This window comes from Carcharhinus amblyrhynchos, unplaced genomic scaffold (genome assembly GCF_965287045.1).
Source record: "Carcharhinus amblyrhynchos unplaced genomic scaffold, sCarAmb.v2.hapA chromosome_1259, whole genome shotgun sequence".
In the NCBI taxonomy this organism is placed as follows: Eukaryota; Metazoa; Chordata; class Chondrichthyes; order Carcharhiniformes; family Carcharhinidae; genus Carcharhinus; species Carcharhinus amblyrhynchos.
In genome coordinates, this window is record NW_027650999.1 from 1 (window position 1) to 27,956 (window position 27,956).

At 52.3% G+C, this 27,956-nt stretch overlaps 2 protein-coding genes across 2 annotated transcripts; one reads left to right on the forward strand and one right to left on the reverse strand.

Moving 5' to 3' along the window:
* Nucleotides 1-2,653: 2,653 nt before the first annotated feature.
* LOC145340663 (fibronectin-like) lies at nucleotides 2,654-19,337 on the forward strand. Its single transcript, XM_080185127.1, has 6 exons — nucleotides 2,654-2,813; nucleotides 7,062-7,226; nucleotides 11,531-11,656; nucleotides 13,413-13,519; nucleotides 13,940-14,062; nucleotides 18,542-19,337. The coding sequence occupies exons 1-6, from the start codon at nucleotides 2,696-2,698 to the stop codon at nucleotides 18,584-18,586; spliced, it is 684 nt and encodes a 227-aa protein (XP_080041253.1). The 5' UTR covers nucleotides 2,654-2,695; the 3' UTR covers nucleotides 18,587-19,337.
* Nucleotides 19,338-21,235: 1,898 nt separating this feature from the next.
* Nucleotides 21,236-27,284, reverse strand: LOC145340664 (bifunctional purine biosynthesis protein ATIC-like; the record flags this gene model as incomplete). Its single annotated transcript, XM_080185128.1, has 4 exons — nucleotides 21,236-21,376; nucleotides 24,687-24,842; nucleotides 25,599-25,778; nucleotides 27,192-27,284. Coding segments are annotated over 4 exons (549 nt in total), but the record flags the coding sequence as incomplete, so codon positions are not given.
* Between the last annotated feature and the right edge of the window lie 672 nt (nucleotides 27,285-27,956).

The window sequence follows — 27,956 nt, forward strand, 5'->3', positions numbered from 1 at the left end:
TCTATCCATGTGTTCCCTATAACTGGATTGAAAGCAGCCGGGGATGGCGGGGGAACAGGTCTGTGGGGGAAGAAGACTATTTAACCCTCATTTGGAGATAGGGAAAACTCCAGGAATCCTTTCAAGAAGAGTTGGCAACCCAAATTGTAGATGTTAAGATAACCAGGGGAAGATGGTGGGGTCGCGGTGATGTCACTGGATTACTAACCCAGAGCCACAGGGGTCATGATCGGGTCATAGGGACGTGCGTCTAAAACCCCTCCGTGCCTGCCGGTGCAACTCAAATTCAAATTATAAAAGATCTGGAATGGGAATTTAGTCCCAGTAAATGATGACCATGAAACTATGATCAAATTGTCAAAACCCATCTGGTTCCCTTTAGGGAAGGAAATCTGCCTCCTTACCCAGTCTGGCCCACCTGTGACTCCAGAGCCCCAGCAATGTGGTTGACTCTCTGAGATGGTCAAGTGAGGCACTCAGTTCCGGGGCAATTAGGGTTGGGTAGTAAATCCTGGGCCTAGCCAGCGATGCCCGCATCCCCTGAAAGGACAACAAACTGGCTGCTCCTCGGCCTACCCACAGCCATCGCTCCTCTTAACATGTAGAATGCCTGACAAACCAGACCACAGACTGGCTGCAGCACGGTTAGCACAGTGGTCAGCACTGCTGCCTCAAAGCTCCAGGGACCCGGGTTCGATTCCCAGCTCGGGTCACTGTCTGTGCGGAGTCTGCATGTTCTCCCCGCGTCTGCGTGGGTTTCCTCCGGGTGCTTGGCATGTTTGTTCCAACTGCAGGGAAACGAAGGGTCCGATTTTACCATCGAAAACAGGCACGAAAATGTGGTAAAGTCAGGCATTAACATGATCCGCGCCCGCACAGGTGCCCACTTTACCGAGGCCCAGGAACAGCCACAATCTGACTCACACCCGAAACGGGTGCAACAGCTGGTGGGGGGGGTGGGGGGGGCCCAGATCGTTCTCTGGTGAGGTGGGTAAGATGGACCTCTGGTGGGAGGGGGTCTGCTGCCACTCTGCGAGCGATCGGTGCAGGGTGGGGGGGTGGAATGGGGCAGAGGGTTGTGATCAGTCTGGATGACGGGGAGGTGGCTGGATAAGGGGGACAGCGATTCTCCCGCCTTCTCTGCTTTCTGTGGCCCTGGAGCGATCTGACGCGGGCGCGCTTTTTCAAAGTTGTTTCTAACTGTGCACGTGCGGTTCGGAGCCCCCATCGTTCCGGCCGCACTAAGCCCTGCTCACAGCGTGACTCAGACCCGCGATTTCTTTTTTACAGGCTACATTGCGTATGGTGAGGGGGGGGTGCGCCTGAGAGCAGATTTCCAAGTCGGATCTGAATTGCGCCCGCTCAGAATGAAGATGATAAAATCAGGCCCAGGGAGTGGTGATGGACTCAGCGGTGATGCCCCCCCCTCCCCCAGTCACACCCTGGCTGGCAGAGAATGGGCATCCACCACGGGTACCTGCGTCCAATGGATGTGGGTGATATTCCTTCTTATTGTTGTGGGGGGGGTAAATCCCGGTTACAATCAGCATGTGGCGGCGAAGAGGGGGGTGTGGAGGTGGGGGTGTTGGGAAGTTAAGGAGCTACCTGGGAGGAAACAGACCTCAGATTTCTCTCCCCCCCGCGGGTCAAGCCTGGATGTCCGTTATTGTTCAACAGGACGATTTTCACTGATGGTTAGGGGATCACGGTCCTTGGCCACACTCGGTTTTACAATGAAAAGCACAATGCCTGGTTGTGACTAAATGCCTTGGGCTTGTGAGTGAGCCCTGACTGAGGCTGAAGGCCTCTGAGCTCCCATACTCGGAGTCCCAGTAGTGGGAGCAAGTGGATCACGTTGTTCAGTGAATTTGATGGTGGGAAGGTCAGTGGAAAATTGACAGTAGTGGGACCACCATAATCCCACTGGGAGGCTACATCAGTGTCTCTACTGTAAGGGACAATCTCTCTGGTAGCACAGTGGTTAGCACTACTACCTCACTGTGCCAGGGACCTGTGTTCAATTCTGGCCTTGGGTCACAGTCTGCGGAGTTTGCACAGTGTCAGACTAATAAGCTGGGAAAATTAGCAGGGGAGGAGATGGCCTAATGGCATTATTGCTAGACTATTAATCTGGAAACTCAGTTAATGTTGTGGTGACCTGGGTTCAAATCCCACCACAGCAGACGGTGGAATTTGAACTTGATTAAAAATATCTGGAATTAAGAATCTGCTAATGACCCTGAAACCGCTGTCAATTGTGGGGAAAAAACCCATCCGGTTCTCTAATGTCCTTTAGGGAAGGAAATCTGCTGCCCTTATCCGGTCTGGCCTACACGTGACTCCAGAGCCACAGCAATGTGGTTGACTCTCAACTGCCCTCTGAACAAGGGCAATAAATGCTGGCCCAGCCAGCGATGCCCATGTCCCATGAACAAATAAAAAAAATGAGGGGTTACGAGAATAGGGCCTGGGTGGGATTGTGGTCAGTGCAGGCTTGATGGGCCGAATGGGCCTCCTTCTGCACTGGACTCTGAAGTCAAACTGGGGCCCCAGGGCCTTACTACTAGGCTGAGCCCACTGAGCGATCCCACCACCCTGAGAAAGGTGGTGTTCTTGAGAACGAAAGGGGAATCAGAGAGAAGGTCCAGCTGATCTTGCCCAATCTTGTTTCCAGCTCCGGGTACCAGGAACCTCCATGTACGCCGTGCTGCCTAACCTGGTGTCGGGGGGTCGCTACAACATCCTTGTCGAGGCGCTGGATGCAAACGGGAAGCAGAAAATTCTGGAGGACATCATCACTGTCGGGCATTCCAGTAAGTAGCACTTCTTTAGTCTTTTGGTCACAACTCGTTTTTCCAAGTGTCCGTCTCTGACACGGTTCCTCTGCAGTTTAGAGGCATCATTAATCCACATCCCTCCAGCCTTTCCTCAAGCCACAGCCAACCCTCTGTACACTGAGGCCGATTCTCTGTCTTTCCTCCCCCTGTGCAGAAGGAGGCCATTTGGCCCGTTGAGTCTGCACCGACCACAATCCCACCCAGGCCTTTACCCCCATATCCCCATGCATTTACCCTAGTTAGTCCTGTTGACACCAAGGAGTAATTTAGCATGGCCAATCCATCTAACATCTTTGGAGTGTGGGAGGAAACCCACGCAGACTTGGGGAGAATGTGCAGATTCCATGCAGACAGTGACCCGAGCCGGGAATCGAACCCAGGTTCCTGGTGTTGTGAGGCAGCAGTGCTAACCGCAGTGCCACCCATTGACTTACTGGGACTACCTCACCCCTACCATCAAATTGCCCTCACCGTCTCACATTCAGCCTAAGAGGGAATGGCTACACTGACAGTTCTAGGGATCCTCTGGTCCTACCCGCTCCATGCCCGCTGGGGCCTGTGAAGGGCACTTTTGCTGGCACCCACAGCTAGAGGAAAGCAGCTGAGACTGAACCAATAAGTGCAGCTACCCCCAGGCTATCAGCTTTCGGGGAAGAGAAGGTGTAAGGGGGTAACATCCAGGGACCCTGCAATGAGAAATTGGATCCATCACCGGCGAGCTTCTGCCCCCTGCTGGATCCTCTACAACAGTAGAGATATGTAGCATGGAAAACAGGCCCTTCGGCCCAACTCCTCCATGCTGACCAGTTACCTAAACTGAACTAGTCCCATTGGCCTGCATTTGGCCCGTATCCCTCTAAACCTTTCCTATCCATGTACCAGTCCAAATGTCTTTTAAATGTTGTGATTGTATCCACCCCTACTACCTCCTCTGGCAGCTCATTCCATACACACACCCTCCTCTGTGTGAAAAAGTTGCCCCTTCAGTCCCTTTCATATCTTTCCCCTTTCACCCTAAACCTGTGCCCTGTAGTCTTGGACTCCCCTACCCTGGGGAAAAGACCTTTAGCTATTCACCTTATCCACGCCCCTCATGATTTTATAAACCTCTGTAAAGTTTGGGATGGCACGGTAGCACATTGGCTCGCACTGCTTACCTCATAGCACCAGGGACCCGAGTTCGGGTCACTGCCTGTGCAGAGTCTGCACATTCTCCCCGTGCCTGCATGGGTTTCCTCAGGGTGCTCCAGTTTCCTCCCACACTCCAAAGATGTGCGCGTTAGGTGGATTGACTGTGCTAAATTGCCCCTTAGCAACAGGGGGACCAGCAGGGTAAAAGTGTGGGGTCGCGGGGGTTGGGCCTGGATGGGATTATGGTTGGTGCAGGCTCGATGGGCCAAATGGCCTCCATCTGCACTGTAGGGATTTTATGATTCTGTGATAAGGTCACCCCTCATCCTCCTATGGGGAAAAAAAAAACGTCCCCGTGCATTCCAACCGCTCCTTATCTTTCAAATCTTCTGGCTCACTTCTCCCGTAGTTAAACATCCCAGAGTCCTCCATGGGAACGCCAATGAACAACGTGGGCCAAGTGGGCCGGAACCTGATTGGAGGGGCGGGCCTTAAACAACTCCCTCAAGGTATAAAATGGTGGAGAAGTATGGGAAGGGAATTCCAGAGCCTGACATCCTGACGGCCCTCGATGTGGAATAACTCAAATGAAGGAGGGGGGGGGGGAACGGTGGTTGGTGACTGAGAAGCTCCAAGTTGGTAAAATAAGGTGCGCGAGGAGGATTGTGGAGCAGGAGGAGGTAACAGAGAGTGTGTCAAGGTCACGGAGTGATCCGAACCATAATATCCAGGCCCTAACCCCCCACAATGTTCTGGAAAGTTCCACCCAGTGATTTGAGGATTTTAAATATGAGACCCGTCACCAAAGGAAGAGGGGGCTTTTCCACAAATCCCTGGTGGATCTGGAGGTTCGAACTGTGCGGATTGGGCACCTCACTGCCTAACCGAGTCTCTGGGGTCTATATTTACGCCCCACCCCAGGCGGGTGCCGCAGATTTAACAGAGACCCTGATGACCGGGTCACTCCAGCTCTCCGGCCTAGCACGGGCAGGGGCAGCCAAGTTGTTTGACAAAGGGTCACCTGGACTCGAAACGTCAGCTCTTTTCTCTCCTTACAGATGCTGCCAGACCCGCTGAGATTTCCCAGAGTTTTCTCTTTTGCTGGCAGCCAGTTCGCTTGAGAGTTGGGCCACTGGGGGAGGGCAGCCTGGGGTGGGGAGGTGGGAGTTGGGGGTGGGGGGGTAAACGTCCCATGTTGTCTCCTTCAGGTGAGTCGGTGCTAAGAGTGCAGGCCTGTTAACGCGGTGTTCGCCAGCCCCCTCTCTTGTCCAGTAAAGCCCACACACTCGGCTTGGAATGCTGGCCGCCGAAAAGAAAACCAAATATTTACCAATGTGCGGCCTTGTTCACCAGTGATGCAATCAGGCAGCAAGCAGCCTTTTATTCTTCAGTCAATACGGATTAGCCCAAGGCTAACACAGAGCACGAGCAGAGTGGAGAGGTGGGAGGGACTATAGGAGCAGAGATTACCCATGCGATTCCAGAGTGTTGTACACGCTGATATATCATTGAATAATCAGTATAAAAAGCTGCTCCTCCCCTCAGCAACACAGAATTTCATTAGTTATAGGAGCAGAATTAGTCCATCCGGCCTGTCAAGTCCACTCTGCCGTTCGATTATGGCTGAGACGCTCCTCATCCCCCATTTTTCTGCGTTTTTCCCCAAAACCCTTCAACCCATTCCCAATTTAAAAACAAACCGTTCCCTGACGAAGCTCTGTTCATCACAATTCCCCAGCTTCCTGCCAGCCAACAGACACAAGCACATCATTTTCACTACGCTGGCACGTAATCCTGCTTTGTCACTCCACTGACGTGCCGAGGAGATCTGCACCATCGGCCTTTTCTCGAGGGGGCTTCGAACACAAGCCCTGGCCTACTCTTATCGAGTGGACCTGGAAAGCTTCCAGAGCCACCACGTCAAAGCAGAACAAACCACAGCCAGCTGACCAATGTTTATTAAGTGGCCAGTGGGTAGATGGTGGCACATTGGTAATGCCATTGGTGACCTGGGTTCAGAGCTGACTGCGGCAGTCCTGCGGTGGAATTGGAACTCAACACAGAACCACCTGTGGAATTGGAAATGATTCACAGTGACTGTGAAACTCTCAGATTGTTGGAATAAAACGTCAACTGGATCACTCGTGTCCTGTAGAGATGGGAAATCCACCTCCGTGCCGGACTGGGCCTACATGCGTCGACATATGGGAATGTTAATGGTAGAGTTAAAGACTGAAGAAGGTGCTAATAGTTGGCTTTGACACTACCGTTCACGCTGTTTCGTCTCATGCCCATAACATCACTGCCAATCTTTCCTTAGCTCCTGCCTATCTCAGACCTCCTATTCAGGGCACTGCTGCCTCACAGTGCCAGGGACCCAGGTTCAATTCTGGCCTGGGGTTGCTGTCTGAGTAGAGTTGGCACATTCTCTCTGTGTCTGCATGGGTTTCCTCTGGGTGCTCTGGTTTTCTCCCACAGTCCAAAGATGAGCAAGTTGGGTGGATTGGCCATGATAAATTGTCCATTAGCATCAGGGGAATTAGTAGGGCAAATATGAGTTATGGGGAAAGGGCCTGGGTGGGATCATAGTCAGTGCAGGCTTGATGGGCCTAATGGCCTCTTCTACGCTGTAGGGATTCTGCTCCACCCTCCTCTCCCATTATATAACCCATCATATTTCTACCTCTCATCTCTGAAAAAGTCACATTGGCCTTGAGCCAGGAATTTTCCTCTCCACAGATGCTGCTAGACCTGCTGAGTCTTCCCAGCTCTTTCTGTTCTAACGTACACCAGTTCTTCTTTACAGCAGTGCTGAGGGGGACTGTAGATATACCCAACAGGGGAGACAAGGCTCATCCAAATGACAGTACCTGTAGCAACCGGGGGCAGGGGGAGTGTCAGCCTGGTTCCTGTGCTGAGGCTCCCTGCTTGTGACTTGAACCTACAATCTTCTGATTCAAGAGACAAGAGTCCTTCCAACTGAGCCACAGGGCAGGGGAGGGAGCTTTGGATTTTAAATCCAGAGTTTGACTGGGGTCAGAATGCCGGGATCTTTCCCTCGTGCTGAGCCTGTTCTGTGTTTTAACACTGCAGCTGCTGAAACCTCGACCATTACCTCCGATGGGTCCTGTTTCGACACCACCACCAATACCCATTACACCATCGGCCAGGAATGGGAGCGAATGTCGGACAGCGGTTACAAGTTGTTGTGTCGCTGTGTGGGCTACGGGAGTGGTCATTTCAAATGTGAATCCTCAAGTGAGTTGTTCGCTTTATCCCGCACCCCCCCCTCGATTTCCCCCCCCCTCGATTCCCCCCCGCACCCTCTCCTCGATTTCCCCCCCCCCGCACCCTCTCCTCGATATCCCCCCCCCCGCACACTCTCCTCGATTTCCCCCCCCTCGATTTCCCCCCCCCTGCACCCCCCCCTCGATTTCCCCCCCCCTCGATTCCCCCCCGCACCCTCTCCTCGATTTTCCCCCCCCCGCACCCTCTCCTCGATTTCCCCCCCCTCGATTTCCCCCCCCGCACCCTCTCCTCGATTCCCCCCCCCCGCACCCTCTCCCCGATTTTTCCCCCCCCCCCGCACCCTCTCCTCGATTTTCCCCCCCCCGCACCCTCTCCTCGATTTCCCCCCCCCGCACCCTCTCCTCGATTTCCCTCCCCCCGCACCCTCTCCTCGATTTTCCCCCCCCCCGCACCCTCTCCTCGATTTCCCCCCCCCGCACCCTCTCCTCGATTTCCCCCCCCCGCACCCTCTCCTCGATTTCCCCCCCCCGCACCCTCTCCTCGATTCCCCCCCCCCCGCACCCTCTCCCCGATTTTTCCCCCCCCCCGCACCCTCTCCTCGATTTTCCCCCCCCCGCACCCTCTCCTCGATTTTCCCCCCCCCCGCACCCTCTCCTCGATTTTCCCCCCCCCGCACCCTCTCCTCGATTTCCCCCCCCCGCACCCTCTCCTCGATTTCCCTCCCCCCGCACCCTCTCCTCGATTTCCCCCCCCCGCACCCTCTCCCGATTTCCCCCCCCCGCACCCTCTCCTCGATTTTCTCCCCCCCCCGCACCCTCTCCTCGATTTCCCCCCCCCCGCACCCCCCCTCGATTTCCCCCCCCCCGCACCCTCTCCTCGATTTCCCCCCCCCCCGCACCCTCTCCTCGATTTCCCCCCCCCCGCACCCTCTCCTCGATTTCCCCCCCCGCACCCTCTCCTCGATTTCACCCCCCCCCCGCACCCTCTCCTCGATTTTCCCCCCCCCGCACCCCCCCTCGATTTCCCCCCCCCGCACCCTCTCCTCGATATTCCCCCCCCTCGATTCCCCCCCCCGCACCCTCTCCTCGATTTTCCCCCCCCCGCACCCCCCCTCGATTTCCCCCCCCCGCACCCTCTCCTCGATTTCCCCCCCCCTCGATTCCCCCCCCCCGCACCCTCTCCTCGATTTTCCCCCCCCCCGCACCCTCTCCTCGATTTCCCCCCCCCCCGCACCCTCTCCTCGATATTCCCCCCCCCTCGATTCCCCCCCCCGCACCCTCTCCTCGATTTCCCCCCCCCCGCACCCTCTCCTCGATTTCCCTCCCCCCGCACCCTCTCCTCGATTTCCCTCCCCCCGCACCCTCTCCTCGATTTCCCTCCCCCCGCACCCTCTCCTCGATTTCCCTCCCCCCGCACCCTCTCCTCGATTTTCCCCCCCCCCGCACCCTCTCCTCGATTTCCCCCCCCCCGCACCCTCTCCTCGATTTCCCCCCCCCGCACCCTCTCCTCGATATCCCCCCCCCCGCACCCTCTCCTCGATTCCCCCTCCCCCCGCACCCTCTCCTCGATATTCACCCCCCTCGATTCCCCCTCCCCCCGCACCCTCTCCTCGATTTCCCCCCCCCCGCACCCTCTCCTCGATTTCACCCCCCCTCGATTCCCCCCGCACCCTCTCCTCGATTTCCCCCCCCCCGCACCCTCTCCTCGATTTCCCCCCCCCCGCACCCTCTCCTCGATTTCCCCCCCCGCACCCTCTCCTCGATTTTCCCCCCCCCGCACCCTCTCCTCGATTTTCCCCCCCCCGCACCCTCTCCTCGATTTCCCCCCCCCCGCACCCTCTCCTCGATTTCCCCCCCCCCGCACCCTCTCCTCGATTTCACCCCCCCTCGATTCCCCCCCGCACCCTCTCCTCGATTTTCCCCCCCCCGCACCCTCTCCTCGATTTCACCCCCCCTCGATTCCCCCCCGCACCCTCTCCTCGATTTCCCCCCCCCCGCACCCTCTCCTCGATTTTTCCCCCCCCCGCACCCTCTCCTCGATTTTTCCCCCCCCCCGCACCCTCTCATCGATTTCCCCCCCCCGCACCCTCTCATCGATTTCCCCCCCCCCACACCCTCTCATCGATTTTCCCCCCCCCGCACCCTCTCCTCGATTTCCCCCCCCCGCACCCTCTCCTCGATTTTCCCCCCCCCCTCGATTTCCCCCCCCCGCACCCTCTCCTCGATTTCACCCCCCTCGATTTCCCCCCCGCACCCTCTCCCGATTTCCCCCCCGCACCCTCTCTCGATTTCCCCCCCACCCCTCGATTTCCCCCCCCCGCACCCTCTCCTCGATTTCCCCCCCCCTCGATTTCTCGATTTCCCCCCCCGCACCCTCCCTCGATTTCCCCCCCCTCGATTTCCCTCCCCCTCGATTTCCCCCCCGCACCCTCTCCTCGATTTCCCCTCTCCTCGATTTCCCCCCCCCGCACCCTCTCCTCGATTTCCCCCCCCCCGCACCCTCTCCTCGATATTCACCCCCCTCGATTTCCCCCCCCCGCACCCTCTCCTCGATATTCACCCCCCCGCACCCTCTCCTCGATTTCCCCCCCCTCGATTTCCCTCCCCTCGATTTCCCCCCCGCACCCTCTCCTCGATTTCCCTTCTCCTCGATTTCCCTCCCCCTCGATTTCCCCCCCGCACCCTCTCCTCGATTTCCCCTCTCCTCGATTTCCCCCCCCCCCCGCACCCTCTCCTCGATTTCCCCCCCCCCCGCACCCTCTCCTCAATATTTCCCCCCCCTCGATTTTCCCCCCCCCGCACCCTCTCCTCGATTTTCCCCCCCCCCCCGCACCCTCTCCTCGATTCCACCCCCCCCCCCGCACCCTCTCCTCGATTTCCCCCCCCCCTCGTTGATTATCCCCCCCCCACCACCTATCCCAGATCTCTCTCCACACTTTCCCTGGAAGTTTCTTGCCATGGCTGTGGGTACGTGGTTGGCCCGTCTCACTCCCCCGGCCAATCCAAGCTCTTAGACCCTTCCAGCTTTCACACGATTGAAGATGGAGTTAGCCTGGTGGTTAGCACTGCTTCCTCACAGTGCCAAGGAACTGGATTCAATTCCAGCCTTGGTTCACTGTCAGTGTGGAATTTGCACATTCTTCCCATGTCTGTGTGAGTTTCCCCTGGGTGTTCCAGTTTCCTCCCACAGTCTGAAAATGGTTGGGTGCAGTAGGAGGAATCTGGAGCACCCATTGGCCATGGTAAATTCTCTGTGTACCCAAACAGGTGCCAGAGTGTGGCGACTAGGGGATTTTCACAGTAACTTCACTGCAGTGTTAATGTAAGCAAACTTGTGAGGGGAGTTGAGGAGGTTGAGCTATGAGGAGAGGCTGAATAAACTAGGCTTGTACTCATTAGAGTTTATAAGAATGAGGGGAGATCTCATTGAGACGTATAAGATGATGAATGGGATGGATAGGATAGAGGTGGAGAGACTCTTCCCGCTCAGAAAGGACAGTAGGACTAGGGGGCACAGCCTCAAGATAAAGGGGGAGGGTGGTTTAGAACGGAGTTGAGGAGGAACTTCTTCACTCAAAGGGTGGTGAATCTCTGGAATTCTCTGCCCGTTGAAGTGGTGGAGGCTGCCTCGCTAAATATTTTTAAGACGCGGGTTGATGGGTTTTTGATAAGAGAGGGGATTAAGGGTTATGGGGAGAGGGCGGGAATGTGGAACTGAGCCACAACAGATCAGCCATGATCTTATTGAATGGCGGGGCAGGCTCGAAGGGCTGGATGGCCTACTCCTGCTCCTATTTCTTATGTGACTAATAGATGAACTTATCAAAACTTGACGTGACCACAGTGGTCACATGGGGAACTGTGCTGCCTCTTTCTGCAGCTCAGCCAGACTGAGGAATCAGAACATTGGCCCAAAAACCAAGTATCGCTTAAGGTCGGAATGGCATTTAGGATGCAGTTGTATAAGGACTGTCCTTCCACGATCCTGAATGTAGGAGACTTGACTTACTACGAGTTTAGTATGTGTGTCAGCAACCCTGCCCAAGGGTTCAGGAGCTTTTCCCGTGAAGAAAACGGGATTCGATCGATGGGAAAAGCCCATCCCTCGAAACACCGATCCTGCAGTCGGCTTTTTGTGTGCATCAGAATGAATACTCGGGTGAGTTTGACCATCACAAGGTCAACATAAAAGGTGGGCATCGTATAAATGCAGGGGGACGTAGGGTTGTACTGAAACGGATGGGTATCTCTGTTTGATACGATGCTCACAGCACTAGCCATATCTATAACTTTCCTCATCCCTTTTATACTCAGAGTGGTGCCATGACAATGGCATGAACTACAGGATTGGCGAGAAGTGGGACCGACACAGTGAGAACGGCCAGATGCTCAGCTGTACCTGCATTGGCAACGGAAAGGGAGAGTTCAAATGTGAACCGCGTAAGTTCAAAATCCCGAGTTTGTGTCACTACCTCCCCCCCACCCCCACTAGCCTACAAAATGTCCACATCGTTCCTCACACTTTCTCCACTCTCTGTGAACTCCAGATACTAAGTTCCTCGGATCAGAGAAGCCCAACCCTGTCCACGTGCCTGATTCTATCCCTGCCTCAGCTCATCTGAATCCCTCATTCCACCTTCCTCACCTCCGCACTCTCTGTGAACTTGCCATCGTTTAAATCATCACTGTGCGCTTCTTATCTTGGACCAAGTCCCTCCTCTAATTCTGTCCTGTTGTAGATTCCCGCTATTAATCACTCCATCAATGCTGGTTGCACCTTCATTTTTGCAGGCTGTAAGTTCTGGAATGCCCTCCCTAAACCTCTCTCTGACTTTCCTTCCTCCTTCAGGACTCCTCCTCTGATCAAGGGTTTGGTCATTACAACACTACATTCTGCACCCTCTCCTTTCCTTCTCCCCCCTTACGTACACAGTGAATGTATAGCGTGCAAGAAACGATAGTTTTCATTGTACACTAATACGTTTGACAACAATCAATCAAATCAAATCATTTGATGTAATTTCCCCATATGTGGCTGAGTGTCAAAGCTTGTTCTAGAATGCAGCAATTAAGTTTTATTAATAATAACACAGAATGGCCCAGTGTCACAGGAATTAGCACTGCTGCCTCACAGTGCCAGGGACCCAGGTTCAATTCCAGTCTCAGGTCACTGTCTGTGTGGAGTTTGCATGTTCTCCCTGTGTCTGTGTGGGTTTCCTCCCACAGTCCAAATACGTGCGGGTTAGGTTGATTGGCTATGCCCCTGAGTGTCAGGGGATTAGCAGGGTAATTATGTGAAGTTCTGGGGATAGGGCCTGGGTGGGATTGTGGTCAGTGCAAGCTCGATGGGCTGAATGTCTCCCTTCTGCACTGTAGAGATTCTATGAACACGCACACATGGATTCCTTCCCGCTTCTTCCACAGCAGTGTTCACTGCCAGGTGTTCCTGGAGAGGGCACACGTGGTGCCCACAGGAACTGAGGCCTTCCATGCCCATTGGGCAGCTGCAGGGACTGGCGTGGTGTTCTCAACCCCCTGAATCACATTTTGTTTTGATGTTTTAAATTTCCTTTTGAGATTCCGTTTACTTTGATGCTCTATCCTGTTAAGGAGATGCATTTTGTTATTATTACCTCTCACACTGCTGATCAGTTAACAGCAAAGGTTTACCAGGCTGGTCCCTGGGATGGCAGGTCTGCCACATGAGGAGACAGCAAGTCGGTGAGGATAATATTCACTGGAGTTTAGAAGAGGTGAGAAGGAATCTGATAGAAACTTATAAACTTCTGACAGCATTAGATGGTAGATTCAGAAAGAATGTTTCCGATGGTGGGGGAATCCAGAACTAGGGGGTCACAGTTTGAGGACTGAGGTGAGGAGAAATTTCTTCACCCAGAGGGTGGTGAACGTGTGGAATTCATTACCACAGAATGTAATTGAGGCCAAAACATTGATTTCAAAAAGAAATTAGATATAACTCTAGGGCTAAAGGGATCAAGGGATACGGGAGGAAGAAGGGATCAGGATATTGAATTCAATGATCAAAATGAATGGCAGACCAAGCTCAAAAGGCCAACTGCTTCTAGTTTCTATGAAAGACACACCCAGGTTGTTCAGAAGCAGGAGCAGCCAGTGAGTGACGTTGTATAGTTGTCGGTCACAGACCAGGCTAACATCTAATCTGTTCTATTTGCAGATGACGACACTTGCTACGATGAAGGCAATGTGTATAATGTGGGTGAACAGTGGCAGAAGGAGTACCTCGGCGCCATCTGCACATGCAGTTGCCTAGGAGGACAACAGGTAATGATGATGAGGACTGTATCGTGTTCAGTGTCTGAGCCATCTAGATGGAACACAGAGGCAAGCCCCAAGAACCTGGCCAGAGTTAAAATTCATTCAGGCCAAAGCAGTCTGGGACTGGGCACAATCCTCCAGAATAGCATGGAGTGGGGATTCACACAGTGTTAAGAGAGGAGGGTGGGAGTTGCATCATATCCATCATCCACAGCCCAGTGGGTTCCCTCTGTGTCAGAGAGAAGTCCCACTCATTGACCAACTATCTCCAAACCTCTCTGTGACCTGGTGTTAAATTCTACCTGCTGCTACTCTGAAAAACAGCCAGAGGGTTTCACCTTGTTTAAGCCGTACTATAAACAGGAGTTGTTGGAAACGACCGCTTGGTTTGTGACGTGTGGTTTTTTTTTTTGTTTTTGCACACAGGGATGGCGCTGCAGTGACTGCCACAAGCCCAGGATTGACCCCCTGCTGAACGGAAGCAGCCCTCACTTGCCCGATTCCTCCGGTAACCGGCCCCAATACACCACAGTGAAATACGGATCAAAGGTGAGTACAAATCCAGTCAGCACGCAAGGGGGTCCCATGTGTCTTCTCAATATCAACATGGTGCTGCTATCAAACTGGGGCAGGGAGGCTTCTCCACGATCGTATAATATCAGTCTCTCCGTGATTCCCAGTCCCAGTCTCAACACGGACGCCCCTTAACCTGCAGTGCCCTTTCAGGGGGCAGTTTAGGAAAACCTTCCCCGACCACCCCCTTGCAGTTGGGGGAGCCAGTGAGTTCCACATCCTGTGGACATAGTCTTTTTTTAAAAATGTCGCTAGTCCCATCAGGCCCCCTTCACCCATCGATAATAATGCCCAGAGACTGGAAGTAATGGCCAGGCTGTTGGGGGGGGTGGGGGGAGGTGAGTGTGGGTCGATGGGAGCAGGATGGGGTGGGATTAGGAGCAGGGGAACGGGGGAAAGAGCGAGGAACATGGTGGGGGGGTGTAGCAGCAGGGAACATCGATAGGAGCAGGGGACAGAGGGTTAGGAGCGAGGAACAGAGGGGTGGAGGGGGGTAGCAGCGGGGATATATTGAATGCTGCACAATAATAAGGTTTCACTGGGAGCAGGCAGGGTAAGCAAGGCCAGTATCTGAAATACCTTGCAGTTTGACAGGAGGAAAAGCCAATATTTGGCTGTTTGGGTAGAGTATCCTCATGACCGGTTGGAAAGCTGTAGGTGGAAGCCAGACTGGAGGAGTTAACAGGGAATGCTGCACTGCCGAGGCTGCCAGCCTCCTGACAAGCACATGGAAACAGAAGGGGCACCGTCTACCCCCTCGGATGATACAAAGAGGGACCCTTTGCAGCCCAACCCTTCATCCAAAGTCTGAGCTGTAGACGACTATACAATATAGGATTCTCAGCGCTAGGAAAACGCTAGGAAGAAGGCGTTTGATAAGGTGCTGCACAAAAGGTTGCTTCAGAAGGTTAGGGGGCATGGAGTTGGGGGTAAGGTGTTAGCGTGGCTAGAGGATTGGTTGCCTAATAGGAGGCAGAGAGTTGGTATCAATGGGTGCTATTCTGATTGGTGGTTGGTGACTAGTGGAGTGCCGCAGGGATTGGTGCTGGGGCCTCAGCTATTTACCATTTATATAGATGATCTGGAGGAGGGAACCGAGTGTATGGTGTCGAAATTTGCTGATGACACAAAGGTAAGTAGAAAAGCAAATTGTGCAGAGGGTGTGGAAAGTCTACAGAAGGATCTAGATAGGCTGAGCGAGTGGGCGAGGACCTGACAGATGGAGTACAATGTTAGCAAGTGTGAGGTTATCCACTTTGGCAGGAATAATAGTAGGAGGGATTACTATTTAAAGAGCGAAAAGTTGCAGCAGGCGACGGTGCAGAGGGACCTGAGGGTCCTTGTGCATGAGTCGCAAAAACCCAGCTTGCAGGTGCAGCAGGTGGTCAGGAAGGCGAATGGGATGCTGGCCCTTTATAGTGAGGGGGATTGAATATAAAAGCAGGGAGGTCTTGCTGCAACTGTACAGGGCACTGGTGAGGCCGCAGCTGGAGTACTGAGTGCAGTTTTGGTCGCCGCACTTGTGCAAGGATATTTTGGCCTTGGAGGGAGTGCAGAGGAGGTTTACTAGGCTGATACCAGAGATGAGGGGGTTGAACTATGAAGAGAGGCTGAATAGACTGAGTTTGTACTCGTTGGAGTTTAGAAGGATGAGGGGGGAATCTTATAGAGACGTATAAGATAATGAAGGGGATGGATAGGGTAGAGGTAGAGAGATTCTTCCCGCTCAGAAACATAAGAAATAGGAGCAGGAGTAGGCCATCCAGCCCTTCGAGCCTGCCCCGCCATTCAATAAGATCATGGCTGATCTGTCATGTCTCAGTTCCACATTCCCGCCCTCTCCCCATAACCCTTAATCCCCTCGCTTATCAAAAACCCATCAACCCGCGTCTTAAAAATATTTAGCGAGGCAGCCTCCACCACTTCAACGGGCAGAGAATTCCAGAGATTCACCACCCTTTGAGTGAAGAAGTTCTAAACCACCCCCCCCTTTATCCTGAGGCTGTGCCCCCTAGTCCTATTGTCCTTTCTGAGCGGGAAGAGTCTCTCCACCTCTATCCTATCCATCCCATTCATCATCTTATACGTCTCAATGAGATCTCCCCTCATTCTTCTAAACTCTAACGAGTACAAGCCCAGTTTATTCAGCCTCTCCTCATAGCTCAACCCCGGTATCAGCCTAGTAAACCTCCTCTGCACTCCCTCCAAGGCCAAAATATCCTTGCATAAGTACGACGACCAAAACGGCACACAGTACTCCAGCTGCGGCCTCACCAATGCCCTATACAGCTGCAGCAAGACCTCCCTACTTTTATATTCAATCCCCCTCGCTATGAAGGCCAGCATCCCATTCGCCTTCCTGACCACCTGCTGCACCTGCAGGCTGGGTTTTTGCGACTCATGCACAAGGACCCCGAGGTCCCTCTGCACCATCGCCTGCTGCAGTTTTTCGCCACTTAAATAATAGTCCTTCCTACCATTCTTCCTACCAAAGTGGACCACCTCGCACTTGCCAACATTAAATTCCATTTGCCATTTCCTGGCCCATTCGCCCAGCCTATCTAGATCCTTCTGCAGACTCTCCACACCCTCCGCGCAATTTGCCGTTCCCCCAATCTTGGTGTCATCAGCAAATTTCGACACCATACACTCGGTTCCCTCCTCCAGATCATCTATATAAATGGTGAATAGCTGAGGCCCCAGCACCGACCCCTGGGGCACTCCACTAGTCACCAACCGCCAATCCGAATAGCACCCATTAACCCCCACTCTCTGTCTCCTATTTGACAACCAGTCCTCTATCCACGCTAACACCCTACCCCCAACTCCATGCCCCCTTACCTTCTGCAATAACCTCTTGTGAGGTACCTTGTCAAACGCCTTCTGAAAATCAAGAAAGACCACATCCACCGGCTCTCCTCTATCCACCGCCCTAGACACATCCTCATAGAACTCCAATAAATTTGTCAGACATGACTTCCCCTTAACGAAACCGTGCTGCGTCTGCTCTATCAAGCAATTCCCCTCAAGATGCCTCGCTATTTCCTCCTTGATGACAGATTCTAACATTTTACCTACAACAGACGTTAAACTAACTGGCCTATAATTCCCTGCCTTTTGCCTGGCACCCTTCTTAAACAACAGCATAACATTAGCCGCTTTCCAATCTTCCAGCACTTCCCCAGAATCCAGCGACATCTGGAAAATAACCACCAAGGCATCCACTATCACCTCCGCCATTTCTTTCAGAACCCTCGGATGCATTCCATCCGGTCCTGGTGACTTGTCCACAATCAGTCCCTCCAGTCTGTTGAGCACCGCCTCTCTAGTAACAATAATGTCATTGAGACCCTCCAGTCCTACCACCTTTCCATCGCTAACACCTGGCAAATTATTCACGTCTTCCTCCGTGAAGACCGAAACAAAAGGACAGGAGGACTAGGGGGCACAGCCTCAAGATAAGGGGGGAGCCGTTTAGAACGGAGTTGAGGAGGAACTTCTTCACTCAAAGGGTGGTGAATCTCTGGAATTCTCTGCCCGTTGAAGTGGTGGAAGCTACCTCGCTAAATACATTTCAGACGCGGTTAGATAGGTTTTTGGTAGGCAAGGGAATTAAGGGTTATGGGGGGAAAGCGGGAAAGTGGAACTGAGCCACTTCAGATCAGCCACAATCTTATTGATCGCGGGGCAGGCTCGAAGGGCTAGATGGCCTACTCCTGCTCCTATTCCTTATGTTCTTATGGGTTCAATTCCTAGCTTGGGTCACTGTCTGTGCAGTCTGCACGTTCTCCCTATGTCTGTGAGGGTTTCCTCCGGGTGCTCCAGCTTCCATAGTCCGAAAAATGTGGTGGTTAGGTGCATTGGCCATGTTAAATTCTCTCTGTCTGTTTCCAAACAGGCACCAAAGTGTGACCACTAGGGGATTTTCACATTGCATTGCAGTGTTATTGGAAGCCTACTTGTGACACTAATAAACTTTATATGTGACTATACAATATTAAACTGTGACTGTACAATGAAATTTAGAAGTTTATTTATTAGCGTCACAAGTATGTTTGCATTAACACTGCAATGAAGTCACTGAAAATCCCCTAGTGGCCACACTATAGCGGCTGTTCGGATACAGAGAGAATTTAACACGGCCAGTGCACCTAACCAGCACGTTTTTCGGACTGTGTGAGGAAACCAGAGCACCCGGATGAAACCCACGCTGACGGAGGCAACGTGTAGACCCAAGCCGGGAATTGAACCCAAGTCCCTGGTGCTGTGAGGCAGCAGTACTGACCACTGTGTCACCTTAGCGTGCCCTATCCTTAACTAACCAATAAGCCAATATTGTCTGATACCCTCTGGCTGCTCATGGCAGTCACTTTCCCAGAGTAAACTAGTTTTAAGTGTGATCATTCCCATCTGCAGGCTTCCTATAATTATCTGCGTTCTCTCCCTCCCCTGCAGTACATAACCTGCCCAGTGGAGTGCCTAGCCGCTGGCACTGAGTAATCTACCGGCCGATCCTCACAAGCTGGAGCAGGGAGGCCCGTGGTACCGGCAGAGCTGCGGGGCAACAGGATTCATGGAAACGCTTTGGAAACGCCGAGATCGTTGGCGTCTAGCACCCTCTGACTACATGCTTCCAGCTTCGACACCACTCGCACTCTCAGCATGCTCCACCCTCCTCTCCTCCATCCCTCACAGCCCCTCTCACACACACTGAGTAACCTCGTGACAGAAAACCAAAGACTTTGCCCCATTTCGAAAGAACACAAAACCTCCGTTTTGGCTTTGAACCTTGACACCTCCCCCTTCCCCCACCCTCCCCAGTGGAGTTTAACCAATTGGAGATATTTCAACCCATCAGCAGGAGACCAGGCCCCATCCATCCCCTTTACCTGACCATAGCCTGTACAAGGATGAGTGACTGACACAGCTTCTTAATTCATTAAAAGCACCTCCTTTCTACGCTACAAATGCTGCAGGAACACCTCCGAGTGTCTACTGATCCTAATGTTGTAATTGATTATCTGTACCAAGCTGTTATTTATCAAACCCCCTTCCCCTTCCTTCCCCAGTGCCTTGTTTATTCTATCTTACACCTTTAACATAAATGAGGATTGCTGCCGGCCCTGGCACTATCTCTGTTTGTTGGCATATTTACGCAAATCGGTGACTTGTTTATGGATGCCGGTGACCCTTCCTAACCACGGAGGGACGTTCCTCGATTGAATAAAACCTGTTGAAACAAAGGTAAAAACTGTGTGGTTTGTCTCGCCCCCCCCCCCCCCTCACCGTGTGGTATTCGTACACGGACAGGACCCCCCTCCCCTCCCCCACCACCACCACAATTCCCTCAAACTGAGCTCAGAGGTGGACTGGACTGGACCAGCCTGTGTACTGACTCAGCCAAAAGTGTTCCCCAGAAGGGAGCAGGCTGACAGTAACATTCAGAAGGGAATTTGGCAGCACCTGAGTTAGGTTGATGGCACAAACGCTACACGCTGGTAGAAAATGCTGGAAAATCTCAGCAGGTCCGACAGCATCTGTGGGGAGAGAGAACAGAGCCAACATTTTTGTCTTCAGACATCTCAGCATTGGCTCTATTCTCTCTCCACAAATGCTTTTTCTTTTATTAGTGTCACAAGTAGGCTTACATTTAAACACTGCAATGAAGTTACTGTGGAAATCCCCTAGTTGCCACACTCCGGCACCTATTCGGGTACACTGAGGGAGAATCTAGCATGGCCCATGCACCTAACCAGCACACCTTTGGATTGTGGGAGGAAACCTGAGCACCCAGAAGGAGAACATGCAGGCTCCACACAGACAGTGACCCAAGCCAGGAATCAAACCCAGATCCCTGGTGCTGTGAAGCAACAAAACTAACCATTGTGCTACCACATTGCAAGAACCTGCTGAGATTTTCCAGTATTTTCTGTTTATGATTCAGATTCCAGCAGCCACAGTACTTTGCCTTTAGAGCCACGTTGGTGTTTCTGATCCTTCCTTCCCACCCACTCAAATTCTAATTACTCCAACCCAATTCCATACTCCCCTGTGCGTTTAGCGAGAGCTTACTCCCTGTGATACAAAGTTCTGCTTCCTCACCGCTCTCCAAAGAAATATGATTCTTCCCAATGCCCTGTGAGGTTTATTAATTATAGTCTTGACCCGTGTTACTGGGAACGACTCTCAGAAAGGTTAGCATAGACCGGAAGGGCTGAATGGGCCTCATCCAGCGCTGCACAAGTCTGTGCCGGAGTTTCACTGAACCCCACCTTGGGGTGGGCTGCAGAAAATGAGATGTCAGCCCACAGATCAGGCTTTCAGTCAGCAGACGATTCCCCAAGGCCCAATAATCAGGCCAAGCCCCTCCCCCATACCAACCAAAAGGGCCATATTAGGAGCAGAATTAGGCCATTCGGCCCATTGAATGGCGAGCAGACTCAATCATGGTGGATATGATTCTCATCCCCATTCTCCTGCCTCCTCCCTATAACCCTCAATCCCCTTATTGATCAAGAACCTATCTCTGTCTTAAAGACACTCAGTGTCAGAGAGCTGTGGTGGCCAGGTCAATGAGTTCCACAGATTCACCACTCTCTTGGTTGAAAGAATTCCTTCCTCATTGTTGGAATCTGTCCCCCCTAAACACAGATCCCTGTTCCCAAAGTAACCAATGATTCATTTCTGGCCTATACGGATTTATTCGGAAAAGGTATACACGTTATAACTCGAGAGAGAGAGAGAGAGTGAGCAGGCACTCTGAACAACTCGGTTCAAATTACATACAAAGTGGGCAGGGGGAGGGACAGGGTAGCTTATTTTTCCGAAGTTGACCTCAGGCCCGGTACAGTAGCAGGCACCCTTACTTTCTGTTGAAACGCGGTGGTTAGTCACCATGGTGTCGGGGAGAGGAGCTGGGCTGGTAACAGAGTAAAAAGTCTGACAACACCAGGTTTTAGTCCAACCGATTTATTTGATAATAGACTCACAAGCTTTCAGGGTTAGTCCCTTCGTCTGACAAAGGGACGAACCCCGAAAGCTTGTGAGTCTATTATCAAATAAATCGGTTGGACTAAAACCTGGTGTTGTCAGACTTTTTACTGTGTTTACGCCAGTCCAACACTGGCATACCCACATCCTGGTAACAGAGGCAGGGTGGAGAACCCCACACTAATGATGGAAGAGTCGCAGGTTGGTGTGGATCAGAGTTATACCCAGCTGCTCACACGCATCGATCACCACTCGGTCAGCCGCGGACCCAGATGGGGCAACGATGAAATCGACTCCGCTCTGTGGGGCAAGAGGCAAGAAAAGAGGGAATTTAATATCCTGTGGCTTGGGCGAGATCACTTTCTTCCTTCTGGGACCACATTTCTGAAAAGGTATATTGGCCTTGAAAGTGCAGATTGACAAGAACAATATCAGAGCTAAAAGTCTGATAACTTTATTTATTATTGTCACAAGTGGGCTTACATTAACACTGCAATGAAGTTACTGTGAAAATCTCCCCCGTCGCCACACTCTGGTTTGGGTACACTGAGGGAGAATTTAGCATGGCCAACGCAGCAAGATGGCCACCGTTTGTGTACACACCATGGCTGCCTTATCTCGAACAGTCATTGCCAAATCAAATTAAATCAACATCAAGCTTTTTTTGGGGAGATTTTACAAAAGTGCACTCCCTTTTCAAAGCAGCCGCAGGAAACCCACACAGACATGGGGAGAACGTGCAGACTTCACAGGAAGCCATCAAGCCTACGCTGACAACAATCCCACCCAGGCCCTATCCCCATAACCCCAGGTATTTACCCTGCTAACCCCCCTGACATTAAGGGGCAATTTAGTACCCTGGGTATTGTTGTCAATCTGCACCTTCACATCTGTGAACTGTGGGGGGAAATCAGAGCACCCAGAGGAAACCCACACAGATGCAGGGATAACGTGCAAACTCCACACAGACAGGGAGCCAAGCTGGAAAATGAACCTGGGTCGCTGTGAGGCAGCAGTGCTAACCACTGTGCCACTGCGCCAACTCCCATCTCCAGTCATATGAAAGCTGGAAGGGTGAGAACTTGGATTGGCCATGCGAGAAAGGGGGTGGGTGGGGACAGGAGACGGGCCAACCACACAACCATAGCCATGTCTCAAGTATGGCGAGAAACATTTGGGATAAGAAAGGGAATTGGGATAACGTGAAGAGGGATTTAGGAAGCGGGGGGCGGTGTGCAGGAGGCTGGGAATGCAGAGGAGGAGGAGTTTGGGATAGTGGGATGAGGAGACACAGATTTGGAATAAACCAAATTACAAAAGGGCTAAATCACGAGGACAGTGAGGTCCTGTAATTGAGGAGAGTTAAGTGAGGAGAGTTAAGTGAGGGGGGAGATAGGAAAAAAAGTTTCTCTGGAAGGAGCATTGCCTTGAAATTAGAACTAACATTAGATTTAGGCCTTGCAAGGTACACATCATTGCAATCTAACTGAACGGTGGAACAGGCATCAATGACTGAATGGCCTCCTCCTGTTCCTACTGGGTTGTCATTTAATCTTTCTGCACATCATGTGTCCCATACACTCAGTCAGGGGGAGGCCAGGTAAGGTGGCTGTCCATGTGGAACACTATATGGCTGCCTTACCTCAAACACTCACTGCCAATTCAAATTAGTTAAATGGATGTAAAGCTTTTTTTTGAGATTTAACAAAAGTGCAAGCTATTCTGTTCTCAAAAATGTGGACATTTGTATTTTAAAACAAATGACCTGGTTTTCGTAGCAAAGAGGCCAATCCAGATGGCAGAATTTAACTGGCCCATTGGAGGCCGTGGTCTGATCAGGCAGCAATCCGTGAGAAAAATAGCATCTAGTTCTTTCTGCTAGATTTAATTAAATCCAATCCAGTCTCTGATACTCAAACGGGGACAATTCTCATTAATTTGTTTGGAATGATGGAAAGACTCAAAAGAAACGTTAAACAGGATTATTGCGAGCCACAACTCAGCACAGGAAGCCAACGGCCTTGTTTTACCATCAATGCGGCCTATCTAATGAGGCTTTCCCATTCTTGCCCACGTAAACAGGTCTAGTACCTCAGCAGTTACTGGCCACAATGCATCTCAAATCCCAATGCCTAGAAGAGAAAAATCACAGAATCCCTACAGTGCAGAAGGAGGCCTTTCAGCCCATTGAGCCTGCATTGACAACTATCCCATCCAGGCCCTCACACTAAAGGGCTATGTAGCATGGTTAATCCACCTAACCTGCACATCTTTGGACAGTGAGAAGAAACTGCAGCACCCAGTGGAAGCCCATGCAGACACTGGGAGAAGGTGCAAACTCCTCCAGTGACCCAAGCCAGGGACTGAACCCGGGTCCCTGGCACCGTGAACCTACAGAGCTAACCACTGTGCCACCCCTGTAATTGCTGGAAACATTCTGTCTCCACCCACCCCTACCTGCTTCCACTGCTGGGCTTTCCACAACTAGCTCCCTCCAAACATTGATACGTTCAAGTTCATGCTCCTGGAGTCTTCTCCTCACAAGAGATTGCAGCTAAGGTTCACCAGACTGATGCCTGGGCTGGCAGAGTTGATGTAGGAGGGGGAGAGGGGTTGACTGGGCCTGCATTCACTGGAATTTGGAAGACCAAGGGGGAATCTCATTGAAAAGTATAAAATTCTGACATGGCTGGGGTAGACCATTTAGAATGGAGAGGAGGGGAAACTTCTTCACTCGAGAGTGGTGAGGCTGTGGAGGCTGAGCGACTGAATATATTTGAGAAGGAAATACATTTCTAGGCCATAAAAGGTGCCAAGGGAAGTGCGCAGTTTCATGTTATAGGGTCAAAGAGCCATTGATGTTTACAGCACGGAAACAGGCCTTTTGACCCAACTTGTCCATGCTGCCCCCATTTTTAAAACCACTAAGTTAGTCCCAATTGCCTGCGTTTGGCCCATATTCCTCTACACCCGTCTTACCCACGTAATTGTCTAAACACTTTTTAAAAGACAATATTGTACCCGTCTCTACTACTGTCTCTGGCAACTTGTTCCAGACACTCATCACCTTGTGTGTGAAGAAATTGTGCCTCTGGACTCTTTTGTATCTCTCTCCTCTCACCTTAAACCTATGCCCTCTAGAAAAGGTATTGACTATCTAGCTAATCTATGCCCCTCATTATTTTATAGACCTTATAAGATCACCCTTAAATCTCCTACGCTCCGGGGAAAAAAGTCCCAATCTATCCAGCTTCCTACTCCTGTCTTCTATCTTTCTCAGTCGGCAACATCCATTGTTCAAATCTTATGGTGCAACTATATCCTCTCATTCCTGGTAACAAATCCACTGTGCATCGTTTGCAGAATTCTCCCCGTAATGAGCTGGCTAAAACTGCGCCTGATCCCCTCTCAGCACCCTGAGCCCTCCTCAGCTGAGACCTGGGCTTGCCCACATTGTAAACCAACCACCCTCCCACCCCAAACAATCTCCAATCAAACTGATCTCGAGTGGCACCCACAATCCCAGCAGTGCTGGGGGAAGGGTGAGGAGAGGTTACCCATGTTAAAGGTGGCACAACCACTAAGGTTGGCGCTGACAGATGTCACTGACCTTCTTGGCACGCTCAACGTTGTCACGGAATGGGAAGAAAGCATCAGAGCTCAAAGCCACGGCGCTGAGCCGGGAGATCCAGTTCTTGCGCTCAGTGTCTGATAGCAGCTCGGGGGCCTCCTCGAACATCGCCCGCCACTTGGGCAGATCCTCCGCCTGAAGGGAGAGAGAGAGGAAAACCCATCAAGCCATCACCTGGAAACCCAACAACAGAGAGGTCCTCAGAAGGAGCAAAGAGGCTCCAGGTACAACAGACACAGCGTCGTCAATATCTGGAATTAAGAATCTACGGGTGACCACGAAAACACTGTCGGAAAAACCCATCTGGTTTACTAATGTCCTTTCAGTGACGGAAATCTGCCGTCCTTACCTGGTCTGGCTCACATGTGGCTACAGAGCCATAGCAATGTGGTTGACTCTTATCTGCCCTCAGGCAAATGGGGATGGGTAATAAATGCTGGTCAGCCAGCGACACCCATGTCCCACAAATGAATAAAAAACAAACACTCGCGTCTCAGAAGCAGGACATCATGGGCTCAAGTCCCTCTCCAAAGGCACTGGACAGACATTCCAGTGCAGTACAGAGACTATACAGCACCCAGCTTGTGAAAGGCACTATATAAATACAAGATGCACCTTTCTCCGAGGACAAGCCAATTCACACCTGGTTTTCCCTGGTGGATTTACAGGAATAACAATGTCATATTGGGAGCAGGGAGGCTGTAGTTTCATTCAGAGCGATCACATTTCTGTGGCTGAGGTCTGATTTGAAGAGTAGACAGTGTCTGCCCTTTTGCGATGTTACACAGGCTGAGCCCAGAGAAAATTCCAGGATTGACAGAGCAGCCAGTTCCATTACCCCACCCCTGCCCTGAAGGGACACATCGTGCAGGATCATCACTGCACACTTACCTCCATCGTCCCCCCAACGTACTGATCGATGGCATTGGCGATCTCGGCCCGCTTGACGCCCGCTTTGAACTTCATGGCCAGCACCCTGGGGTGGTGACGGAGCCACCAGTGATCGGTCTTGTCGCCTGCCAGCCGGGTGCAGTGAATGCGGGACTGCTGACCCGCCCCGATGCCAACCACCTGCAAAGCAGAGTCAAACCATGAGTGCCCAGTGCCCACAACGCAAGCCAGCCGCAGAATGTCAGGCATGTACTAACCCCTGCAACCTCCACCCCCCCCCCCCACCCCGGCAACCTCATCCTCCCACCCCCAAGGTGCCGACAGGGGCCTCTCGGGGCAGTCAGTTCCCTCGGGGGTGGGGGGGTTGCTTTGGCCATTTTAATTCCTGGATTTCAGTTAAAATGCCAGCTTTGATTCAGGTGGCCCCGGAGTCAGCAAGTCCTGGTTCAAATCCCGAGCCCCAGATGCATCCCATCGTCCCTCTCCCCTGCTCCAGCCTCAACCCCAACCCAGCTCCCACCCCCATCCAACACCTCCACCCACACTCCAAACTTCTCTCCCCACTACCCTCCCCGACCCGGGCGTCAGGGGGTGGGCAGCGGTGATCAGTGTCATGTTACTCGGGTAATCCATGATCCCGCAGCTTCAAGAGAAACATCCATACTTGGGATTCTATACAATACCACACATTCTCCACCGATAACACAATGGCCTAGTGGTATTGTCACTGGACTATTAATCCAGAAACTCAGCTAATGTTCTGGGGACACGGGTTCGAATCCCGCCACAGCAGATGGCAGTATTAAGAACCTGATGACCATGAAACCATTGTCAATTGTCAGAAAAACCCATCCGGTTCACTAGGGAAGGAAATCTGCTATCCTTACCCCGGTCTGGCCTACATGTGACTCCAGACCCACACAATGTGGTTGACTCTCAACTGACCCTCCAAGGGCAACTAGGATATGGAGATGCCAGCGTTGGACTGGGGTGGGCACAATAAGGAGTCTCACAACACCAGGTTAAAGTCCAACAGGTTTATGTGGAGTCATGAGCTTTGAAAGCACTGCTCCTTCGTCAGCACTCCATAAGCTTGTGAAGAGCAACTAGGGATGGACAACAAGTGCTGGCTAGCCAAAGACACCCATGTCCCACGAATGGAAAACAAACAGAAAGGGAACTGGGAACGGGCTCACTGGTGACAGGGTCGGGGGGGGAGCAGGAGATTCCAGGACAGCAGGAAGAAAGTGGGAAAGAGCAGAGGCATAGCAAGGGGCTCCCGGAGCTGGGAATGCTGGAGAGGCTGCAGAAGGTGCGTGGGGTGAAGGGAGTTCCCGTGTTCGAGGAGTACAGGAATAACAGGAAAGAGGGACTGGGGGAAATAAAGGACGCAAATTCGGAACTCAGCCCATCAGTGAGAAAAGGTTGGAGAGAGCAAAGGGGGAGGGATGGCGAATGGGGGAGTCAGAGCATTGGGAGACTCGGGTAAATGCTGGAGGTGGGATCTGAGCGGCAGGGTTTCAGGATGGATGTCGCTTGGGAAGAGTGCAGAGATCAAATCCACTCACTGACTTCACGCAGCTTCAGACTCACCTGGCCATTCTTGGCATAACACACAGAGTTAGACTGAGTGTACTTCACAGCAATACTGGCAACAATCAGATCACGGATAGCTGAGTCGGGCAACTGCAAGGAGAAAGAGAGAGAGAGAGAGAAGATAGTATCCCAAGAACAGCCATTGAAATGTTTTCCTTGTAACACAAAGGAGCAACAGGCCCCCAAAAACCCAGCCATCATGGGGCTGCTTTTGCAGGTGGGAGTTTATTTTGAACTGAGTTGTGGAGTTCGATGTAGATTTGAACTGTCATAAGTAGGCTTACATTAACACTAGCAGTAAAGTTAGTGTGAAAATGCCCTAGTCGCCACACTCCGGCACCTGTTCGGGTACACCAAGGGAGAATTTAGCATGGACAATGCACCTAACTGGCACATCACTCCAGTTTCCTCCCACAGTCCAAAGATGTGCGGGTTAAGTTGATTGGCCATGCTAAACTGCCCCTAGTATCAGGGGGATTAGCAGGGTAAATATGTGGGGTTACGGGGACAGGGCCTGGGTGGAATTGTGATCAGTGCAAACCTGATTGGCCGAATTGCTTCATTCTGCACTGTATGATTCTTTTGGAGTTTAGGAGGAAACCGGATCACCTGTAGGAAACCCATGCAGACAGTGTTGACAGGGGCAGGTGGTGAGGCCCAGCGAGTCACGGCACAGCCTGCGAAGGAGTGCGTACTTAGTCGTGTGGCCAGTCTGGACATCCGACAGGAGCAGCCCCTGCTGTTTAATTAAAGCCCACACCG